General features: G+C 44.4%; 1 protein-coding gene across 2 annotated transcripts in view; it reads left to right on the top strand.

The window, feature by feature from the left end:
- Positions 1 to 21666, top strand: part of LOC146809595 (branched-chain-amino-acid aminotransferase, cytosolic-like) — a 209940-nt gene that overhangs the window by 114520 nt on the left and 73754 nt on the right. For both annotated transcript variants that reach the window (XM_085616436.1, XM_085616437.1), the window contains exon 5: positions 12364 to 12483. In XM_085616436.1, coding sequence (XP_085472562.1) covers positions 12364 to 12483 — 120 coding nt within the window. The remainder of the gene's footprint in view (positions 1 to 12363; positions 12484 to 21666) is intronic.

The following is a 21666-nucleotide window of genomic DNA, read 5'->3' as shown; positions in this document are numbered from 1 at the left end:
TATTTACCACATAAATTGGCGCCCGAACAGGGACACTTTCTCATCTCACGCGCCGGAGGTGCGTTGCAGGCCCGGTCTCCTGCCACAGCTGAACGGACAAAAACGCGTACCCGCAGGATTTCCTGTATCCCCCTCCGGCCAAGCGGGGGCGACTGAGGCTGCGATCAACACCCAGATGAGGCGGTGAGAAGTGCGAAGTATCCCGACCAGAGCCTAGCTGAGAGAGCAAGATCCGAGGTATACAGAGGCCCACCAGGTTCCGAAGTTCCGAGTCCAGTCGAGTCCAGTCCAGTCCGGTCCAGTTTCAGTTCAGTTCCGAGGCCTTCCGTTCCGCGCTACCCGGTGAGTACCATTGCCGGGGAGGCATTTAAACGTGCACATAGGTTGTGCCGGTCAAGACGGGTTTGGGTACACAAATCCGGTCTGCACTGTTTCAGCAGTGTATCTGTACTGTCTCGCAGTATATCTAGTATGTCTTGCATATAATTCAGTATTATCTAGTATCAGTATTATGTCAGTAACTAGTTTTCTATTAATTATCATCGTTCATTAAACTGTTAAATGTTAAATGTTTTAATACGTTCTACATATTGTGGTATGAATGATTGTTCATTATTGTGTTTATTGTATTAAGTGTGTTCAAGTAATAAGGTCTAAAAATGCCGCTCTTTTCAAAACTAAGACAGATCAAAACCAGAAAAGGGGTACTCGAAGAAGCTGTTCCCATTCCACCTAGGGACACTCCAGGATACTTTATGTATCATAAGCATGGCCTAGATGCCGTGTTATTTCTTGATTTATGGGTGGACTACACCAAAGAGTTGCCAGAAAGTCAGAGGTGGCCCGCAGCGGGGACCTGGGATGCAGATTGCATCATGAGAGTAGAAGAAGAATTATGGAAAAAGAAAGCCAGACAGTCACAGAAAGATGCCATTGAATTATGGCGTAAAGAATCATATAGGCGTACAGAAAAAGCGCTCAGACGAGAAGAGAAAGGTAGGGAGAATTCGAATAAAACCCGAGAAAATTTATTAATTGAGGAAGGTACCAAAGTAAAATCAGAACAAGTAGATAGACAAAGACATACCCTTATGAATGGTATGTATCCTCTTCTGGCCGAAGGGTTACTTAAGGCTACCCCGGAAATACCAAAAGACTTGCCACCTCCATTGCTCCCGATAAAAGCACATCCCAAAACAGCAAAAGATGTTTTCCTTTCCTCCTATTTAGATGACGTAGCTCCCGAATATGCTAATGCCACACCACACACACCGCATGACGATGGTGTTCAACGTCAAGATCATCCGTCTGTATCCCCGCAACAACAAACTCCTACGCCCATTCCCACAGGTCCGTCCGTTTCTACTGTTTTTCCCGCATCTACAATTTCTATCTTACGTCCAACGAATCCTGTCTTGCCCAGCACCTCAGATGGTGCTACAGGAGGTACGACAGACATGTTTGCCACCCCGCCGCGAAATAAACAGACCCTTAGAGATTTAGCACTCCAACGTACACCCCAACTAGCGACATCCGACATGTTTAAAGAACATCTTGTGGATTGTAGATACGATCCAGTGCCAGGTAAACAGGACAGATTGCTACTATCATCACTACGTATACGACGAGCTACATTGTATTTAATGACGATACCAGGAATGGTTGAACACCTAGACAATATATATCACTTTGTCCAAACAGGGCGAGGCCCAGAAAGTATTAACGAAGCTATGGAATACCAGAAAGTGGATGTACAAAGACAACTACTACGTTTTTTCATAAACTGCGTGATCAGGAACCAAGACAGGCCTGAGGCAGACCATGATACCATGCAAAAACTTGCCAAATGGGGTCAGAACATATCAGACGAGAAACATGATAGACAGGCGTGTATAATCGCCATGTATCGAAAGATCCGCAAGGAAGTAGAACGAATACATAAAGAAAGACGAGAAGCAGACAGAATTGAATCAGAGGGAGAGGAGGAGCAAGAACCAGAACAATTAGATACGATAGCTTACGTAGGTAGAGGAAGACCCCATAATAATACTAGAGGCTTTAATGATCCGATACGTCCGATACGTCCAGAATGTAACAGACATTTTCAAACCCCTATGTTAAATACAAGGTCCCCTGAACACCTATTCCAAGCCGCTGATAAATTACTCCGAGATCGAAGGGGGTACCATATGCTCGATTCCATGGATGAACAAGAATTGGCCAGGTCAGCAGTACAATGGGCTGACTGTCCCGACAAATACAGTGAAGAGGCACTAGCACACACATTTCTGAATCTTACCCCATACGAACAGCGTTTAGCTAGTATATACATGATTCAACACCTCCTTATATTATATAAAAGTCAACACTCCGATCCTGGACCCTTACCTGACATATTGACCGAATTACTCACGAATAAATGGAGAGGTTCAGGTACTGATTTGATTAAAGAAATTCTAGAATTTCGAAACCAGTATATAGTTTTCGCATGCCCAGAACACGTTCCAATTCCCACTATGGGAAGAAAAATATATCACATAGATAGACAGAATCCGTTACGCGAAGTACACCCAATCAGAGGTGAAGATAATAACTTTACACGCGTGTTTGTGTACACGCCTATAACTAAAATTGAATTATTAGAAATGAAGAAAGTAGTACCCAGCCATGACAAGGATCCAGCAGGTTTCCACCGTGAGATAAAAGACATGTTACTCATGGGAGAGTATACCTACCCCGACATCATGAAAATATTGAAAGTGTTAATGCCTGCCGGTGTTTACGAGAAACTCAAAGAAAAGGAATGGGAGGTGGGAGACCAAAAGATAGACTGGACAGCATTAGAAAACGAAGAAAAGGCCCGAGCTGCAGGATCAGGGCTTGGAGAAAAGACTACAGCACTACCAGGATTACTAGTACAGGTACTGCCACGTTTATTAACTACGAAAAAGGAGGACTGGGGTGCAATCTCAGCCTGTAAACAAAAGCAAGATGAAGACACTAGTGATTTCTATTCCCGATTTGAAAAATGTTTTGGTATCAATAGTGGCATAAAAGCAAGTAGCGAGTCATATCCACATCTATTTGTGACAAAATTAGTTGAAAATTCCCTACCGCAAGTTAAGAATAGAGTATTGAAATTTGAGAGTACCTGGCAAGGTAACACCCCGTCACAGATGTTACAGATGTTACAATATCACCACAATAGAATTAGAGAAGAACAAGAACATGAACAAAGACGTATGAAAGATACGAAAATGAAAATGCTTGTTGCTCAGTCAGTTCCAGCTGATGGTCATAAAAAAGGTGATTCCGCAGGTCCGACGAAAGGGACATGCAACTATTGTAAGCAACAAGGTCATTATATACATGATTGTCCAGTTCTGAAACATAATATCGCCACGGGTAGAACACAGGAAAGACCACGTCCACCTAGACAGGATCAGAATCAACAACAAATCCCTCAGCATGCACAATCTAGGCCGACTCCGCAACAGCCAGCTCCGCAACAGGCAACAGACCGTAGCACCACCACAAGCGCAGCCTATTGCTGCCACACAAGCAACTACACAACAGATGTACCAGTATGCACAAAATGACTATCCCGATTATCAGCGATACACATGAAATAGCCTAGAGAGGGAAGTTGGCTTACCCCTTATCGAGGTTCCTGTAGATCAAGAGGGACCTTATGTACATAGTGAACTATTAGGGGAAGACAGAAAGTTTTTACTTGATACAGGGGCAAGCAGAACAACTATACGACGCAGTGAAGTTCCGGGGGCACCCCTCTCAGGCTCACAGAATATTTCCCTTGGATTCTCAGGAAAGCCTATCATTAATGAAGTAACGCAACCCCTTCCACTTACGGTTGGTCCATTGACACGAACCACAGATTTATTGCTTACTAAATCATGTCCAGAAAACTTGTTAGGTATAAAAACATTGAAAGCTCTAGGAGCTATAATATGTTGTTCTCCGGAAGGAGTACGATTATTTTTACGTGATTTCAAAGGTCACTACGTGTCTAGAGACATGGATCACCGGCTGCAGAATTTACCTACACATTTATGGGCACAAGGCCCGACTGATGTTGGTTGCATGAACATTACACCATATCGAGTCACACTAAAAACAGGAGTAGTACTACCACGAATGCGACAATACAAGTTACCACCAGATGCTGTTGTGGCTTTGCTGCAAATCATTGACGAGCTCATTGCACAAGGAGTGGTTGTAGAAACCGACTCCAATGTATGTAATTCCCCGATAATTCCGATTCTTAAAAGAACGGATCCAAAAGCATCACCAGTATATCGATTAGTTATTGATCTGCGCGAATTAAATAAATGTATTGTACCACAATACCCTGTGGTCCCAGATATCTCTTCATTACTAACAGCTATTGACTCAGAAGCAACGTTCTTCACTGTAATTGATCTCAAGAATGCCTTCTTTAGCGTCCCAATAGATCCGGAAAGTCAATATTTGTTCGGATTCAGTTTGAATGGACGAAGTTTTAAATTCACACGCGCACCTCAAGGATTTACAGAAAGCCCCAGCATCTATAGCCAAGCACTGAAACGAGAACTTGACAGTATCCACATGCCAGTTAACACTGCCTTGCTTCAATATGTCGATCTGCTGATCACCGCCCGAAGCGAACTTGAATGTGAAAAAGCGTCACTGACGGTTTTAAGATTTCTGGCCGACAAGGGGCACAAGGTGTCCCCTTCTAAGCTGCAATTCTGTGTCCAGCAAGTTGTTTACCTTGGGCACTCGCTGTCCAAGGAGGGAAGACAGCTTACACCCGACCGCATCCAGTTAATTGCTAACATGTCACCACCAAAGACACAAAAGGAGGTGCGGGCTTTTATAGGTCTCACTTCATACTGTAGGCAGTGGATCCCTCAATATGCATTTCTAGCAAAACCACTCATCCAGTTGACAACACAGGAGGCAGCCACATCGACTGTCCTCCCTTGGACTCAAGAACATACACATGCCTTTGAAAGCTTAAAGAAAGCTTTATGCCAAGCACCTGTTTTAGCAACACCATGTTACAGTAAGCCTTTTACACTCTTTGTTACAGAACGCGAAGGTACTGCCTTGTCAGTACTCACTCAGGAACAAGCAGGATCACACAAACCATGTGCTTATTTCTCTAGTACATTAGATCCAGTAGCTCAGGCTCTTCCTGCGTGCCTGAAATCAGTGGCAGCAACAGCTTTAGCAATCAGACAAAGCGATGCCATAGTGTTAGGACATCAATTGACAGTACAAGTACCACACGCAGTAGAGGTTCTCTTGAACCGCACACAAACACAACACTTGACTATAGCAAGACTCACCGGTTATGAATTAACATTGTTTCAGCCACATATAGAAATCAGACGTTGTAATACGTTAAATCCTGCCACACTTTTGCCCGTAAATGGAACAGATCCATTAGCACATGATTGTATTGAAGTCATTACTATCACGACGAAACCCAGACAAGACTTGACAGACATCCCTTTATCAGATCCAGACCTGACATTGTATGTAGATGGTTCATGTATGAGAACAAGTACAGGAGAGTTAGTGGCCGCTTACGCAGTCACAACAGACACTGAAGCCATTGAAACAAATTGTATTAACACTTTGTCAGCTCAAGCAGCAGAGCTCATCGCTCTGACACAAGGCTGTATTCAAGCCAAAAATAAGAAAGTCAACATATACACAGATTCACGTTATGCATTCGGAGTCGTCCATGACTTCGGCGTGCTGTGGCGAGAGAGAGGTTATTTAACCTCTCACGGTGCCCACATCCAACACGGACCCCTCATTCAAGCCCTATTAGACGCGATTCATCTACCTACTGCAATATCGATTATGAAATGCAAAGCCCATATAAAAGTTACCGATATCATTTCTCAGGGTAATGACCTAGCTGACAGAACAGCTAAACAGACTGCTCAGAACCAGACTCATACAACTGACGCGACAAAGACAATAGTTTCGACACCAACACATTGCATGACAGTTAAGGATCCCGCCCTTGATGTAATTGACATACAGACACATGCTACACCAGAAGAAATAAAGAAATGGACTGAATTAGGAGGGATCCAAACGGATCAAGGATGGATGACGAAGGAAAAATCTATATGGTTTCTTCCCGACTCCATGGTTCAAGTCATCATTAACACAATACATAGTCCAGCGCACCTAGGAGAAAAAGCTATGCTAGACAGTATTCAACACATTTGGTTCAACAAACACTTGCGAGCAGCAGCCAAACAGAAAGTACGTACCTGTATGATATGTTGTCAGTTTAATCCAGGTAAAAGCATCCCCGTAGAGCAGGGTGGATTTCAACCTCCCGATCATGCTTTTGAAGTCCTCCAGATGGATTATATCCAGATGGAACGATGTCGAGGATTCAAATATGTTCTCGTAGTTGTCTGTGCTCTTTCCCGTTGGACAGAAGCCTACCCGGTTTCAGATTACACTGCCCCGACTACTGCCAAACAGCTAGTTCGAGAATTCTTCCCACGATTCGGTTTACCACGTGTTGTATACTCAGATAACGGCCAGCCATTCTCATCCGAACTAATGAAACACGTTTCACTTCTGTTAGGTTACCAATGGAAATTCCACTGTGTTCGACATCCCGAGGCAGCAGGTCTTGTGGAACGTCATAATCAAACTCTGAAAATCAGATTGTCCAAAATATGTAGAGAAAAAGGTGTCGATTGGATAGTAGCCTTACCAGTTGCGCTCTTTTACATGAGAATGGTAGCACATTCTCGAACAGGGCTATCCCCGTACGAGGTGATCTTCGGTAGACCACCAAATATGTGGGGGACGCCTATACCTCGTAAAATCACTGATGTTGACTGTAATATGCTGACAGATTACCTGGCTTCCTTGATGTCTGCACTACAATCTTGTCGTTCACAGGTAGCTGCAGCTTTTCCCGATAACACTGAGGTGAAGCCCCATGACGTGGTTCCAGGTGATCTGGTGCTTGTGAGGAACTTCGACCGGAAGACCCAGCTGGAGCCCAGGTGGAAGTCGCCCAAACTCGTCTTGCTGACAACAAGGACAGCCGTGAAGGTTGAGGGACGTAAAGGGTGGTTGCACTCGAGTCATATCAAGAAATTTTATGGACTACCGTCCGATGTGAACACTCAGCCCTGCATTCCCTCACAGACAGACTCAAAGCTCCCCTTGGTTGAACAGACAAAACACGAACTCTATAAACTGAAATTAAGGTCTAGCAAGTCAGACAATTTGATTGTTTAAGTCCTCTCCAAGGTGAATCGGTTGAATTTGTCTCTGACATGTATCCTCTAGACCGAAATAGAGAGAGAAATCGACAGATGCAGCTTAAAAAGCATGCGTATTGTAAATCACTTCGTAGTCATTGCACAGTAACATTATTAATTTTGTTTTTTCTAAGTCTTCTGATCATCATAACTAGTGTATTGCTTCATATGTATTACCCTATTTCCAAACGTGCTTACAATGTTACTGCTGAACATTCTTTTAGCGAATTACCTCCGCATGAGTTGTCCTATAGATTTGCGCTGCGCAACAACACTTTTATTAGTATGTTACATCATTCCCATCGGACCAGCAATGCTACCAATTGTTGGATATGTGGCCGACTCCCTCCCTATCAGAACTATAAGGGAGTTTTGCCCCTCTTTCCGTATCCGTTCACACACAATGGCTCCTGTGGAGCATGGTTTAGTTTGATTAATTCCCTAGATTCAAATTCCGTAGTTTATCAAGACAACTGGGTATGAGGAAACCTGAACCTAGTTTTGCTTAAAGTCTGCTACCCTAACAAGGAGGGACTTCCCAAAAGAACAGGAACTGATCTAGAAAATGAAGTATATGGATTAGGTAATTTTACACTTAACCTCCTGATTCTGAATGTTGAATCCGAAGCTACGCCAATCTTGCCCGCTATGTCAGTATTTCCAGTTAGAGGGGAATTATGTGTAAGAAAGAATGGTTCCATACACATGGGCCATAGTAAATGCACCATTGTAATAAAATTCAGTGATCAAGGCAAGTCTACATTTAGAGCTTCCCGTCATTCCTACTTCATATGTGGCCAGACCGCATATATACGTCTACCTCTAGATTGGGATGGTACCTGTTACATAGCATTCCTTCTGCCACCTGTTTTCCTAGCCCCTCCTGATTATCACAGAAATACCCATTTAGTACACAATAGACGGCAGAGAGATCTCCCGATTGTCGATTACACTGAAACGGCATGGGAGCAATACACAGATTTCAATAAAGGTTTCTTTCCCTATATAGGTACAGTCACTAATAGTAAGCTGATACGTAGATTAACTAGAACCCTTGAAGCAGTAGTGAACGAGACTACTTCCGCCTTAGGCTATTTAACAGAAGAGCAGTCTGCTATGCGGATTGTTGTGCTTCAAAATCGTCTTGTCCTTGACGTCATCCTGGCCGATAGGGGCGGAGCTTGTAGGGTCATCGGATCAAGTTGCTGTGTTTTCATACCAGAAAACTCGCCGTCAGTATATAAAGCCATAACTCGCCTTCATAAGATTATAAGCCAGATACACCAGAGTCCAGGCACCTGGACTTGGTCCGGTTGGTTCTGGAGCGTGTTGTCAGCCTGGAGATGGAGGATCCTATCCTTCCTAGGTATTGGCTTTCTCATACTATTCAGTTGCTGCTTATGTCTACAATGTGGGCCAGCGATTTGTGGTCTGTGTGCCACATCGTGTATCCCGCATCCAAGTTTTCGTTCAAGATCCCGGAAGAAGAAAGAAGAACAAATGATGCTATATGAACAGATCGATGGATTAATGAAGATCGATATCTCATGGTTGTCCGTAGGGGACAAGGAGGGAATGAGGAAATATGAATTTTGTGATCAGTTATGTCCCCTATCGTAGACCCCAACGGCTCCATGTGCATGCTATAAGTACATGTATGTTCCCTCCAGTTCCAGTTATGAAGACGCAAATACATGTGCGTCCACCGTCAACATGTCCTCTTTCAGACCCGCCATGAATGGGTCAGATATTCCATTCCTAAGTATGAAAGGCCACCGACTTTATGTGGTTCACTTTCCACATTTTACAGATTCAGGCGAGTAGGCCCTGAATTCTGCCTTCAAGCCTTTTCCTGCCTTCTGCCTCTGAAAGCTCCAGTCCGAACCTGCATCTGTATCCATGAACTTTGTCCTACTCCCTGCGCGGCTAACGGTGCCTGATCCAGCCTGTTGCCTGCCAAAAACTGTATTTCACCTTCAAGATTATCTGCTCCGCTCCTCATCCGATGCATTCCTGTCTAGTAGTTTAGGTAAACATTCTTCCAGCTACCGTGCAAAGGGCCAGGCCTCACTGTCCTCATGCAAGTAATTCATAGCCCCTGTTACCATGGAAGATTCCTGCCCCCTCGCATCTCATGTAGACATTTAGACGCTTGTACACACACTAACAGTCAGTATAGAATAGATTCCGTCCGAGAGACCTTTCCTTTTGGATAAAACAGTTCTTTAAACATAAGATATTAGATATGATTTGGGATTAGGTTGACATGACCCCCCAGACTTCTGTCTCCACATGTAGAGCTAAATGTCACCCTCTAGTTGCACGTCAATCACACGTCATGCGGCTGCGCGCGCATCTCTGCCAAGTATTTTCTGCTGACATTGCAGGATTCTCTTATGGATCCACCCACTTGTGACATCATGTTTAATGACGTTTTTAGTTACGCCTATGTTTACGCCTTTTTTCATTACGTATGTGTATCATTATCTGTATTATCAGCTGTTACGCCTCTTGCATCTGTCTTAATGTAATATTTTTCATATAAATATCATTACTTGTCAATAATGTATTGCCTTCCCTTACTGAACCTTCGTGGTGATGGAATTTGAAGCCTACAGTTCGAACTGTAATTCCTTTATAGAGGAATAAAGCCTTTTAGAACCTCTAATACCACGGATTCTGCCTCTTATATTTACTGAGTTATTCTTACTAGACTTTACCGCATAAAAAATAGTACCGGTAATGAAATATTTACCACAGCGTGCTGCTCTCCGGGTGTTGGTTGTAGGGAACACGTGCCAGCAGCAGATGTTGGTCCGGTGCTGAAATGCTCGGTTTAGGCTGTCTCTGTCCTTAGGGGCTGATGCTCGCTATGTGCAGGACTGCTTATCCCTGGGAGCTGAAGGCGGCTATGCTGGCGACTCTTGGCGAACATGGGGTGGATGTTAGAGGCCACCCGGCTAGCGAGCCATAGGGGCCGTCATTCTGCCTTAAATTATGAACATCCCTGCTGAATGGTGTGAGTTGTTTGTAAATAACGAGGGAAGAGTGGACATATGTTTTTGGCCAGTTTAAGGACCCACAGGGTGTTTGTGATTCAGATCCTCGCTTCAGTCTCTTGAAACATCTATATATGGCTTAATCTATAACATCTGTGTGAATACGTCTTGGAACTCGACAAATGTGTGTTTTTATGTGCCATTTGTTATCACGGGTTTAGCGCTTACTATTCAGTAAATAAAACAGGACGCACTATTACCAATGTCAAATGAAAGGTGAAAGGCTGCATCGGCCCTGCTGAGATTCAAACTTCTGACCCGCAGGTTAGGAGCAGAACACAGCAGGGAGCGCTTTATAACGAAGTGTTAAATATCTTGGTGTTAATGACTACCATTAAACACAATAATAACAGATCTCGCCCTTCAAAACAATACAGTAAATACATCAGATCTCAGTGAGCACTAACTTACACAATTACTATAACTAATGCACAAGGAAACAAGGGGCAAAAAAACATGCCCCAAACGCGAAATACAAAGCGACTCTGCGCCTACCCCAAAAATTACCCTTCCCTGTGCCGAAGCACCTTAAAAATACACAGCCTTTCATGGATACAATGTTTAAAGGAGAAAAGCTTAAAAGTGCGAGGAAAAAGTTAATAAGGCTCGGGGAACCGCGAGAGCTCAGCCCGGAGAAAGCCAAACCAGGAAGTAATAAATGGGACCACAATGAAAGCCGCGGCCGCGAAAGTTAAAGGTGAAACAAAACACATGTCAGCCTGCGTGCCGCTTCTGGCTCCCGAGAGCAAAATGCTCTGGGAGTGAACATTTTCCTAAAAGCTGGGACATCCACACGTCTTTGGCCAATTGCGTGCTGAAGCCAGACGCAAAGGCCAATGGCGTGTGAGCAGCACCACATGCACAAGCTTTTCCTGAAGCTGAAGTGATTTCCAAGAGGTCGATTTCCTATGCAGCGCATGCGCGCTGCCATAGGCTCGACCTAAAAAACTGAAAGGGAGCAAGCACATGATACACTCAATGGGAAATATTTAAACAAAATAGGTGCAAGGCAGGAGGCTGAATGCAAACTGTACATAAGCAAGATCATCCTCTATCTTAAGGCATTGCATCCGGAAGAAAAAACCTTGACCTTTCATATTGGATTCAAGCTTTAAGTGAGACTCATCCTGGACTAGGGAATAGAAGCGCGTACTCTCACTTTCGGTTCCTCTGCTTTATATATTCTGTTTACTCTGGCAGGTAGAAAGGATAGTGTTACTAAAATGGCGTTCCTGTGCTTCATGGCAAGATGAAAACATTGATGCTGTAAATACGGTGTACAGTTTTCTGTGAAGAAACCTATGTATTTCTTTAGCATTAGCTTTCTTTTTGTATTGTAAAATGTATTGTAATATGTCAATGAAGCTAGATAATGATGCCACAATGTTTTGACCCATTATGTTGCATAGTTTGCCCTTCCTAAATAACTTGCCTTTTTCTGCCTCATAATGTAGTCTGCCCTGCTGATTAATTTGGGCCAATTTTACCATTTAATTGCAGTGGTCCTGGGGATGGCAGTTTGTTTTACACCTGGAACCTGAGGAGTTTAGTCTTTACTATGACCAATTGGGAGAGTTGAGGAGCACATCATGCATACCGTGAAGGTTTCAAGTGACATACTTCTATTAATCTATATCCATTACAGTGCACTAATGTCAGATACCCCACAAATAATACTGAGGATCCTTCTATTCTGTTTTCTCATTTTCCCCATCCTACAGATTTTAAATTCTTGGAGGATCACTTTCACAAATGATCTTGGGTCTTTAGCTAGCTAAATAACGCTACATAAGATTATTTTTGCCATTTTGTGTCCCGATACTGGATATCTAGTGTTCGTGTTTGTTCATTGTAGGATTCTACCGCTTCAGTTGTTTCCCTGCATGCGCATGAGTCTTTAATTCCATTTTGAGCGACTGTTGGGATCCCCAAGAAAAGTTTTGCTATCACTGTTTCTCTGACACCTTTTTTTTTTTTTTTACATTTTTCAGTCCTTTGACAAAGCAGAGCTCTTGGAATGTATTCGTAAGCTGATTGAAGTCGACCAGGACTGGGTGCCATACTCTGATGCAGCCAGCCTCTACGTTCGACCTACCTTCATCGGGGTGGAGGTGAGTGAGTGCTGGTATCCTCTCTCATGCCCTCTCAGTAGTATTTCCTCCACCAATATCTGAAAAGTGAACCTGCATCTTGCAGATGTATGTAGCCTTCATTGCAAAATCAGGAGAAAATTCCCCAATCCGTATGTGCAGAGACATAGCTTCAAGGGGAGGGGGGTGGTGGGGTGTTACTATTTCTTAATAAATGTATTTTCTGGAAACTAGTTGGGTACAGCTGCTTTCAGTCAGGTATGGTGTGGTGCTTATCTGATTTCACAAGGACATTTTATATACTCACACACAAACTCAAGTACACTCTCTCCCTCACTGTTTTGAAAGTCTTAAAAATGTTGGATATTTTACAAATTTTTTTTTTCTCTCATTTAGTTCCCCATCAATCTGCATTTTTCTCTCTTTCCACTGTACTTTAGCTCCTCTTATGCGCCCTGCTCGTCGTATAATGTATTTTAACAGTACATGCCATCGTGCTCGCACCCCCCCATCCCCCAAATCTTACTAACCAAACTACACACCTGGGTATGCGCTGAGTGTCACCTCATGATTTAGAGATTGAATAAATGCAAAGTAATGTACTGTAGCAATGTTAGTAGATGTTTTTGCAAATCTCTTACGACTAGGTTTTTCTAATGGTAACAAATGCGTTTGTACTGTATTACTGTACCAGTGTATACCACTGTATATTGTACTGCATTTCTCAGAAAACAGATTTTAATTTTTTATTTAAACAAATTGTCGTGACACAGCTGTATGCACACAACCCGGAGGCCGGCAGCACAGAATGTACTATTACTTGACTATCATCACACAGCTTTCATGCCTACAACCCAACGGGCTGGCAGCGAAGTCAAACATTTGTGTAGCAGCATCCCCATTGTCTTCTGATGAGACTGTCGCAGCGTATGTCATGAGTTTATAGTCGAAAAATCTTAACTTAACAGTAACCCCCCCCTCCCACCTGCCATATTCGAATGGACTGTAGTGCCACCCTGTATGTCGTGTGATGTATACGAGTGATATAGTTGGACTGATCTTCCATACCCTTTCATGTCTCTTTTCTGGATCCTCACATCTTGTTTCCCATACCCTAGTTTCCAGTCCGAAGTGCTGAGTGATTACCCCCAGCCCCCGCCGCTCCACCCCAGCGTATCCGCTTAGTTCCTGCATAGGTCTGAACCTCCCGCGTCTAGCCAGGTAACGAATGGCTGCCAGATATCCAAAGGTCTGGATCTGCTAGGCATTAATTCCCAATAATTGGACAACTGGTCTTTGCAGTAGATTACATTATTCAACCAAGCTGCTATTGTAGGGGCTCGTCGCTGCTTCCAATTGAGCGCAACCTGCCTTTTAGCTAATAAGAGTAGCATGGACGTAAGTTTCCGGGACTTCATCGGGACCTCGGTCACGTAGCCCAAGAGTGCCGTCAGCGGGGAGGCCCTTACCTCGTTATTAGTTATTTGCCTGATATGCCCAAAAACTGCCACCCAAAAGCACTCAATAGGTCCGCAGTCCCATGCCAAATGGGAGAATGTGGCATCCTGGGCCCCACATCTCCAACATTTCGTGTCTGGATAAATTCCCATACGATGTAGCTGGGAGGGCGTCCAGTATAGTTCTGTGTAAAAAGTTAAAATGAATCAATCTTAGTCTATAATTGGGTGAGAGGCTTTCAAATTGTGAACAGCAATATTGCCATTGTTTTTCCGTGATAGTGAGGTTGGAATCCCTCTCCCATTCCGCTCTTGTAGTGCACATAATTATAGGTGACTCTTTTTGCGTTATGCTGTAGATTCGCGTAATCAATTTGCGGGGTGAGGGGTTAGCCAATACATTCTCTAGTGCAGGCAGTGCGGGAGGCGCTTGCGGAAATGACGCGTATCTAGCGCGGCATGCAGCCCTAATTTGATAGTACAACAACATATCTGATGACGTGGGTGCTTTGGGATTACACATTTGTTGTATCGACAGGAACGTGTCCCCCAAGAACATTGTTTGCCTCAGTAGGAACCGTCGAGCTGGTGCTTTGTCTCTGCTCCTTGGCAATCTTCTTTGCGTATGCCAAATCCGCCTTCGCATCCGTGAAGAATGTGGGCTTGCCAGGACCCTGGACCCTTAATTTGGCAGGATAGATCAACGAGTATCTGGTGCCGAGCTGTTGGAAAATCTTCTTGGCTGGCATGAACTCTCTGCGGTCAGCTAGGACTTGTAGCGTGAAGTCGGGGTATAGCGCTATATTGTTCCCATTGTATTGTATGTCCCCTTTTTCTCGCGCCATTCTAAGAATCATGTCACGATCCCTGTCATTTAGGATCCTCGCCAGGATGGGGCGTTGCGGTGTTCCTGGTCGTGGCTTAGGGCCCAGCGTCCTGTGAGCTCGCTCCACTAAGAACATGGTGGACAAGGCGTTTCCGAAGAGGTCCTTCATCATGGTCTCTACGTACTTCTCCATGTTTTGTATGTCTGTGGTTTCCGATATTCCCGTGATCCGTACGTTATTTCTTCTTGATCTTGCATCCAAATCCTCGTTCTTTAACTTAATTGCGTGCAGCACCCTGTCCATTTCACACAATTTTCTGTCCAGTTCGGTGTGCCCCTCTTCGGTCTCCGCAACTCTGGTTTCCAGCACGTCCACCCGGCCTTCCTGTTTGTCTACCCTGTGTGACATCCTGTCCAGCCTATCTGCCAGGGAGTCCATCTTGGAGTCTAGGCCTTGAAGACTCGATTTCAGATCTTTGAAAATTGAGCGAATATCTTCTACCGGCAGCATCGCCGAGGTCGTATCCTCCGTTAGACTCTGCTGGCTAGATTCGCCGTCTGTCGCCTTGTTGGATTTTTTTTCGAAGGTGATTCTTGGTTGACGTGTGTCAGGTTTACCCATCCTGGCTGGCGATTGGTGTCTTGCGACGATGGGGACCAGAGGCAGACCCAATACCTGCGCGGCTCTCTGTTTCCAGGCGCAGGATGAGATGCTACTGCGTACCTCACCGAACTGTCCGATATTGGTTACTATCTACCACCGCCGGGCACGATCTGCAGTCTACCCCGGAGTGAGTAGGCCCATCTGAGTCAGGTTGGTCAGCTGTACCGCAATCGCAGTTTTACTCTCTTCAAGCGGCCCCCATAATCGTGACGCTTATCTGGTCTCTTCGTTCTGCCTGCGCGATGACGCCGTCAATCTTCGGGCACCACCCCTTACTGGCACCCAGGTCGACAGCCTCCTTATCCGAAATGTGCTGCGTATTCTCGACAGGCCTTACCCTCTTTGCACAAGTGTTCCAGTGGGGCCCCGCGTAATCCGTCTCAACGACCACCGAAAACAAGCTTCCACGTGCCCAGTGGCATAGGAATGTCTGTACCGCTGTGGTGGCGGTGATCTCCTTGACAGCGTTAACGCACCTTATCTGCATGAGATAGCAGGATCACTGTGCCCCTTCCACTTACACGAAATGCAGCCGCCGGGCTCTGTTCCCTATGTCTGTTCTCTCTTGCTGAGTCCCAGTTGTAGCGTCACAGTGGTCTCCCATTAGATCCCCAGCCGGACCGTTCCACACAGCCGCCAAAGAATCATCCACCGCCTTGCAGATATGCTTTTCCCCAATGCTGCAGATGACTGTGTGCAGAAAATGCTGGGCTTTGCTGCCCACGGAGGTCTCACACCAAGATGGCGGCGCTCCCAGAAATCCGCGTCAACACTGTATGCCCCAGCGTCGGTGTCAGCTCTGTTCCGCCTTTTGCTCTCACCATGGCATTCACTACGTTGCAGGTCAGCCGCTAAACAACGTATGCACCGCAGCGCACTGTTCCGCTACTCACCGCCGCTGCCCCCGGGGCTTATAGCATTTGTCTGGTGACGCTGCATGTATTTATATTGCTGCCGGCGCTCGGGGCTTTATTCCTATGCCTCGGTCAAGTCCCCCGGGGTCCGCCGATGGTCCGCCGCTATGGCTCGGCATATGCGTCCAGTGCGCTCCCCTTCCTCCCGGTCTGGTACGTCCTGCACTGCGCCACTCCTCCAAACACCGGTGCAGGCTTCCCGGGGCGGCAGTTACCCGAGGTCCCGGCTTCGCCGTCTCGGATGCGGGAGGGCCTCACAGACTTCTCTACATTTACACGCTCCACTGCTCTCGATTGACGGGTCCCAGCACTTCCACACCTCCAGAAGGTCAGCTACCCAGCAGCCGGTTCACGATGGAGGCAGTATTTTAATATATATGACGGATTAATTATACTCAGCCGGCGGAGCCGAACTAATGCACGGCCATTTCGCAGCCCTGCGAAGCCACACCCCTCAGAAAACAGCATTAACTGTTAAAATACCTGCCAATCTTGTTATTTTCCATATTTTAACAGCATGACTTTAAAACAGCATTGTAAGTGACCTGGGTGAGCAAAATACCCACCAGTGTGATATTAAAAGCTGGCAGAAAGCATTTTGCACAGGAACTAAACAAGCCTCCATAACTGGTCAATTTACTCTGCTTATCATATGGCCAAAGTGCACTAAGAAACAGGAACTTGTAGTAAGAAGTACGTGAACTCAAAGCATTTCTGGAGCTCTCTTCCTGCGGATCTGCGGTCAATACCTTCTTCATTGTTCAGGTGATACCTAGGAGATCCTTTATTCCGGCAATCCATGGATTACATGTTTTTATTCTTGCCTACGTCTTACCTCTCACAATAGCTTTCTGTTCAGTCCTAATGTTTGTATTTGTTATTCACATGTAAAGCACCCTAATACTGCGGAGCATCTCTGCACAATACTATTGAATAAGTAAATAAAATGACAGTCGCATTCTCTGAACAAAAAAAACCTGTGCACAAATCTTCTCAAGGACTCTTGTTTGTCTTAACATGGCCTTATATTTTCAGTTCAAAATTGTTGATTACACATTTTTTCACCCTACCAAAACCCTGCGATCTACCACAAGTTTTCTTCAGGTGTTCATAAGGCTAGGACACCACTGTCAAAAGCGGGTCAAAACTAACCAACTGCTGGAAAAGCCATTCTCGATTCCTTACAAAAACAGCAGCGGGTCTGCCCTGGCAGATGTCGGAGAATGCATCAAAAAACATCAAGACTCGAGCCAGCGGCGCACCCTCCTTTTGCATGTTTCACCTAAACATCCTTCTTTACTTCAGCAATTCTTTAAAAAATCTCCTGTTTGCCCATTTAAAGCGACTCATTCCTTTGTGTCTGAAAGCAATGTAATTGCCTGTTTCAGTTCAGCCTGGCATCTGTCACATGAAGTATCCCAAGCCCCTCACTGCCGCCTACATACATCTTACGGCTAAAGTTCTCAGGTCTATGTATGCAAATTACTTGCATCTAGTGGCATGTTAAGGGTGGTAGCACATAGAGTCCAAAAGTAGGGTACCTGCACCATCTGATATTGCCTCATCTTCCAGACAATTGGAGCCACCACCAATTGTCGGTAAGCGGTGAGAGCACTCCGGATTTATCACTAATTGGTGGGAGCTTTGACCATTTCTAACTGGCCACACATCAGCCCAATTGTTTTTATTTTCAGTATCTGGAAACCCTGGGAGTGACTCCTCTCCCAAACAAATTCATCTGCATTCTAGAATGTATCCAGTTAATTTTAAAACCATCTTTAACCATCACTGAATTCTGGCCAGTTATGTGACTAATACTCGTAAGGCCTTGATAAAGATGTCATTGGCGGCCCTCAACATTTTGACCCAGTGCAGTCCCAAGCCGAAGTTTGGAAGGCTACACACATCCGCAAATCCCCAAAAATGTTAAGGCTATATGGTTTCTGCTTCTTAATGCCATGGAAGCTCATGAATCAACACAAATAATCCAACCTTAGGGGCCTATTGGCTCCAACATATGCTGTTTACAATACATAACTCCGGCCTACTGCCTTTGTTGTAACTTCATCATAGATGCATTTGATAACGTTATTTCAGACACCACACAGCAGCAATTAGGGATACAGTCATGAAAGTGTAGATAGGTAAACGATTAAGTTTGGCAAAACACTCTACAACTCCATTTACAAAGAGGTAAAAAGGATCATCACAGTTCAAATCTTCGATATTCAAGGTTTGTTCGAGGACATAACCAACACCATAACCCTTGCCTAAACTGGTAATCTGTGAGAAATTTCCAAGTAAGCAAAGACTTGTCATTAGCCTTTAACCTAGTGTAATACAACCAACTCACTCTTAGCAACCCTTTTGGCTATATACATATGACTCACAATAAATATATCAGCCCTATTGCCTTTGCCATTACCTATAGAGACGGTTAGCATAACTTTTCCCAAGAAACATATGAGGCCAATACCCTTGTTCATTGGCTTGCCACTAAAGCCAGCTCAGGCCTACTATACTGAACATACATTTTTGACAAAGGCCTACCACTATAAAATTGCAACTATGCAGAAAATCAGTTTGCAAAATAATATATAACTCCTTTTCTGATCTGTTAACCAGGATTATTTAGCGCAACACTAATCGCTAACTCCAGGGTTTGTCAGAGGAAATAACCAACACCAAAACCATTGCCTACTACGGTAATCTACATGTAAAAGATTTAATTTACGTGTAAAAAATGTCTGTCAAAAGGTTTAAACACCGTGTAATCATAACCCACCATTGAAGGCCTATTTGCTTTAATATGTCCTTTTCGGGAAACTTCGATTACAGCCCGGTGTTTGCACTGCAATACCTTTACAATGCGGGTATTATAACGCAAGTCATTACAATGACTTGCGCTGGATGGCGCTCTAACCTAAGGAATAGTATGATTTACTATTCCAATACCTTCCCTACTGTACGTAGACTGGAGTCGGAATAGTAAATCATGCTATTCCTAAGTCCAGCACCCTCCAGCGCAAGTCGTTGTAACGACTTGCATTGTAATGCCTGCGTTGTAAAGGTATCGCGGTGTAAACACCGTGATGTAACGTCGTATATTCGTGCTTTTCACATTAAATAGGCCTGTCATAATGTTTCATTATAAAATAAATTATCAGGGCCATGGCATCTCGCAAAAGCTTTTTCGATGAACCAATAAGACCTATCGCTGTTTCTTGCTTATTACTGCAGCAAATTATAAAAGTATTTCTTAGCCATTAAACTCAAATATTCTATAATAAAAACTTGTCTTGCAAAGTTCAACAAGTATGGAGAAAATATGACTTTTCTCTGATGTTACGCCTGCCACGACGAGGCGTAATTTGTTTGATGCATGTCCATTTCTATCAAGGGATTGGCGTTCGAATCCGTGGGTGAATGCCCATTTACCAGTGATATTATGCCTCCTTGATACAAATTGGCACATTCCGCTACTTTAGGGATACTTTGTAATGCAAATCAGGATTTTGCTCAAAAGTAACCCCCCCCCCCCCCCCCCCCCTGGAAAAAAAAACACTTTGCACCAGGTTTATGTCACTTTTGTGACGCAAACCCAGCAAAAAGTGTTGATAAACCAGAACCACCAACTTAGGATTTACAATATAAGTGTTTGGGGCAGTCTGCATTAATGAGAATTATTACAATCCCATTTTAGAATAACAAAAAATTATTTAAAAAACCAAATATAGTTCTAAACCTATGACTTTCAGTTTGCAAGCAGCTCTTCATAGCTCACTGTGTTATATTAGGACTGTAATTTATAAATTGGAGGCAACAAACACAGTGACCCACTGAGCTAACTACATAAAATACAAACCTGCAATCTCCATTTTTACTCCTTTCGCTTAGAAGCCCAAAATGTAACCCTCTAAGCTACTTTACGCTGAGTTAAAACATGACTAGACAAATCACAGATCTCTCCATCACTTGCATTAAGCATCAGAATGATCTTGTCCTTATTCTCTGACCAATAGTGGGCACACAAAGATCTCTACAGAGAATGCTTGGATACCCCCAAGCCCCTGGATGGACATTGGAATGGACATTGCATCTCCTCAGCATATCCCCTCAACTCTGCCCCTTCAGAGACCGAGTACAGGACACAAACAAAACTGGGAAGGAGCACAGATTGAAACAGTCGCACACCAGAGACAGGTTAGCAATTTAAAAAATAAATGCAGAAGGGGGCCAGCTATACATGCACGCATCAGGACATATTTGGGGAACACTGCACCGCTGCACTCCAGTAAACCCGCGCACATCAATGGACTTGGGTGAGGTGCACATACATTGACACGCTGTCTAGGCTGGACTACTCTGGGTAGGCTTCAAACTCGCTTCTGTTGTTCTCACCTAGTCGCTAGAATGATCAACAACTTGAAGTTGATAAAAATGGAATTAATGCATTTCCATCAGCCACAAAGTCATTCTCTGCCCCTTGCACCCTGTGCCACCTGGAAATACTAATTGACTGATGGAGCTGAAACAAAGAGAGTGGTGGGAGTGTTTCTGGCCCTGGAAGTCATGTAAGAGCAATATTTCTTTCTCTGAAGCCATGCCATGCTATTATGCTGTGGAGGAAGAACTTCAGAGACGCATATCTTGCTTGGAACAAGTGCAGCACAGGCCGCAGGTGCTGCCCCGTGAGCGCTGCCACTGAAGCATGTTGTATGTCATTTTCCCAAACCCTTAGATGATTGACATTCAATGTAATGAATACAACATACTGAAGGTGGAAGTGGGGGCCCTAACCTGTTAGTGTGATGGTTCCTGTCAGCAGCACACAGGGTATTAAGTTCTATAAGGAGCAGTAGAATGGTGAAGTGGTTGAGCTACTCATTAAAAGGACACAGAGCCCTCACCCTCCTGGAAGTGGCATGCTTCATCAAAGCACTTTCTCTTCATATGTATTGTGGAAGACGCTAATGGGCTCTACCAAACAGTAAAGAAGTACATGTAGGTTTTTGCTTGTGGTCCTGTAAAGTTGGAAAAATAACACATTTACCACTAGTGCTCCAGGTCCACAGTAAAGGTGCACTCCAAATAGGATAGCCAAGAGACTTTCTTACCTCTCTGATTAGCGAGGACGCGCTGTTAAGGCTCACTCCGGGAGGTGGAGGGGCTTAGACACTCCGAACCACCCTGACTATAGCAATAGCATCTATATTCAACTCGTTTTTTACTTCATAAAATGAAAATAACTTTTGTGCCAGATGAGTGAAAAAGTGCACTTGATGGTCCTAGCGCCTGGTAGGCCCAAGTTATGGCCAGAAACTTCTCCATACTTTTCTTGCC

This window comes from Triturus cristatus, chromosome 7, assembly GCF_964204655.1.
Source record: "Triturus cristatus chromosome 7, aTriCri1.1, whole genome shotgun sequence".
NCBI lineage: Eukaryota > Metazoa > Chordata > Amphibia > Caudata > Salamandridae > Triturus > Triturus cristatus.
Note: the sequence above shows the minus strand (reverse complement) of the source record. Positions and strands in the feature narration are given on the sequence as shown.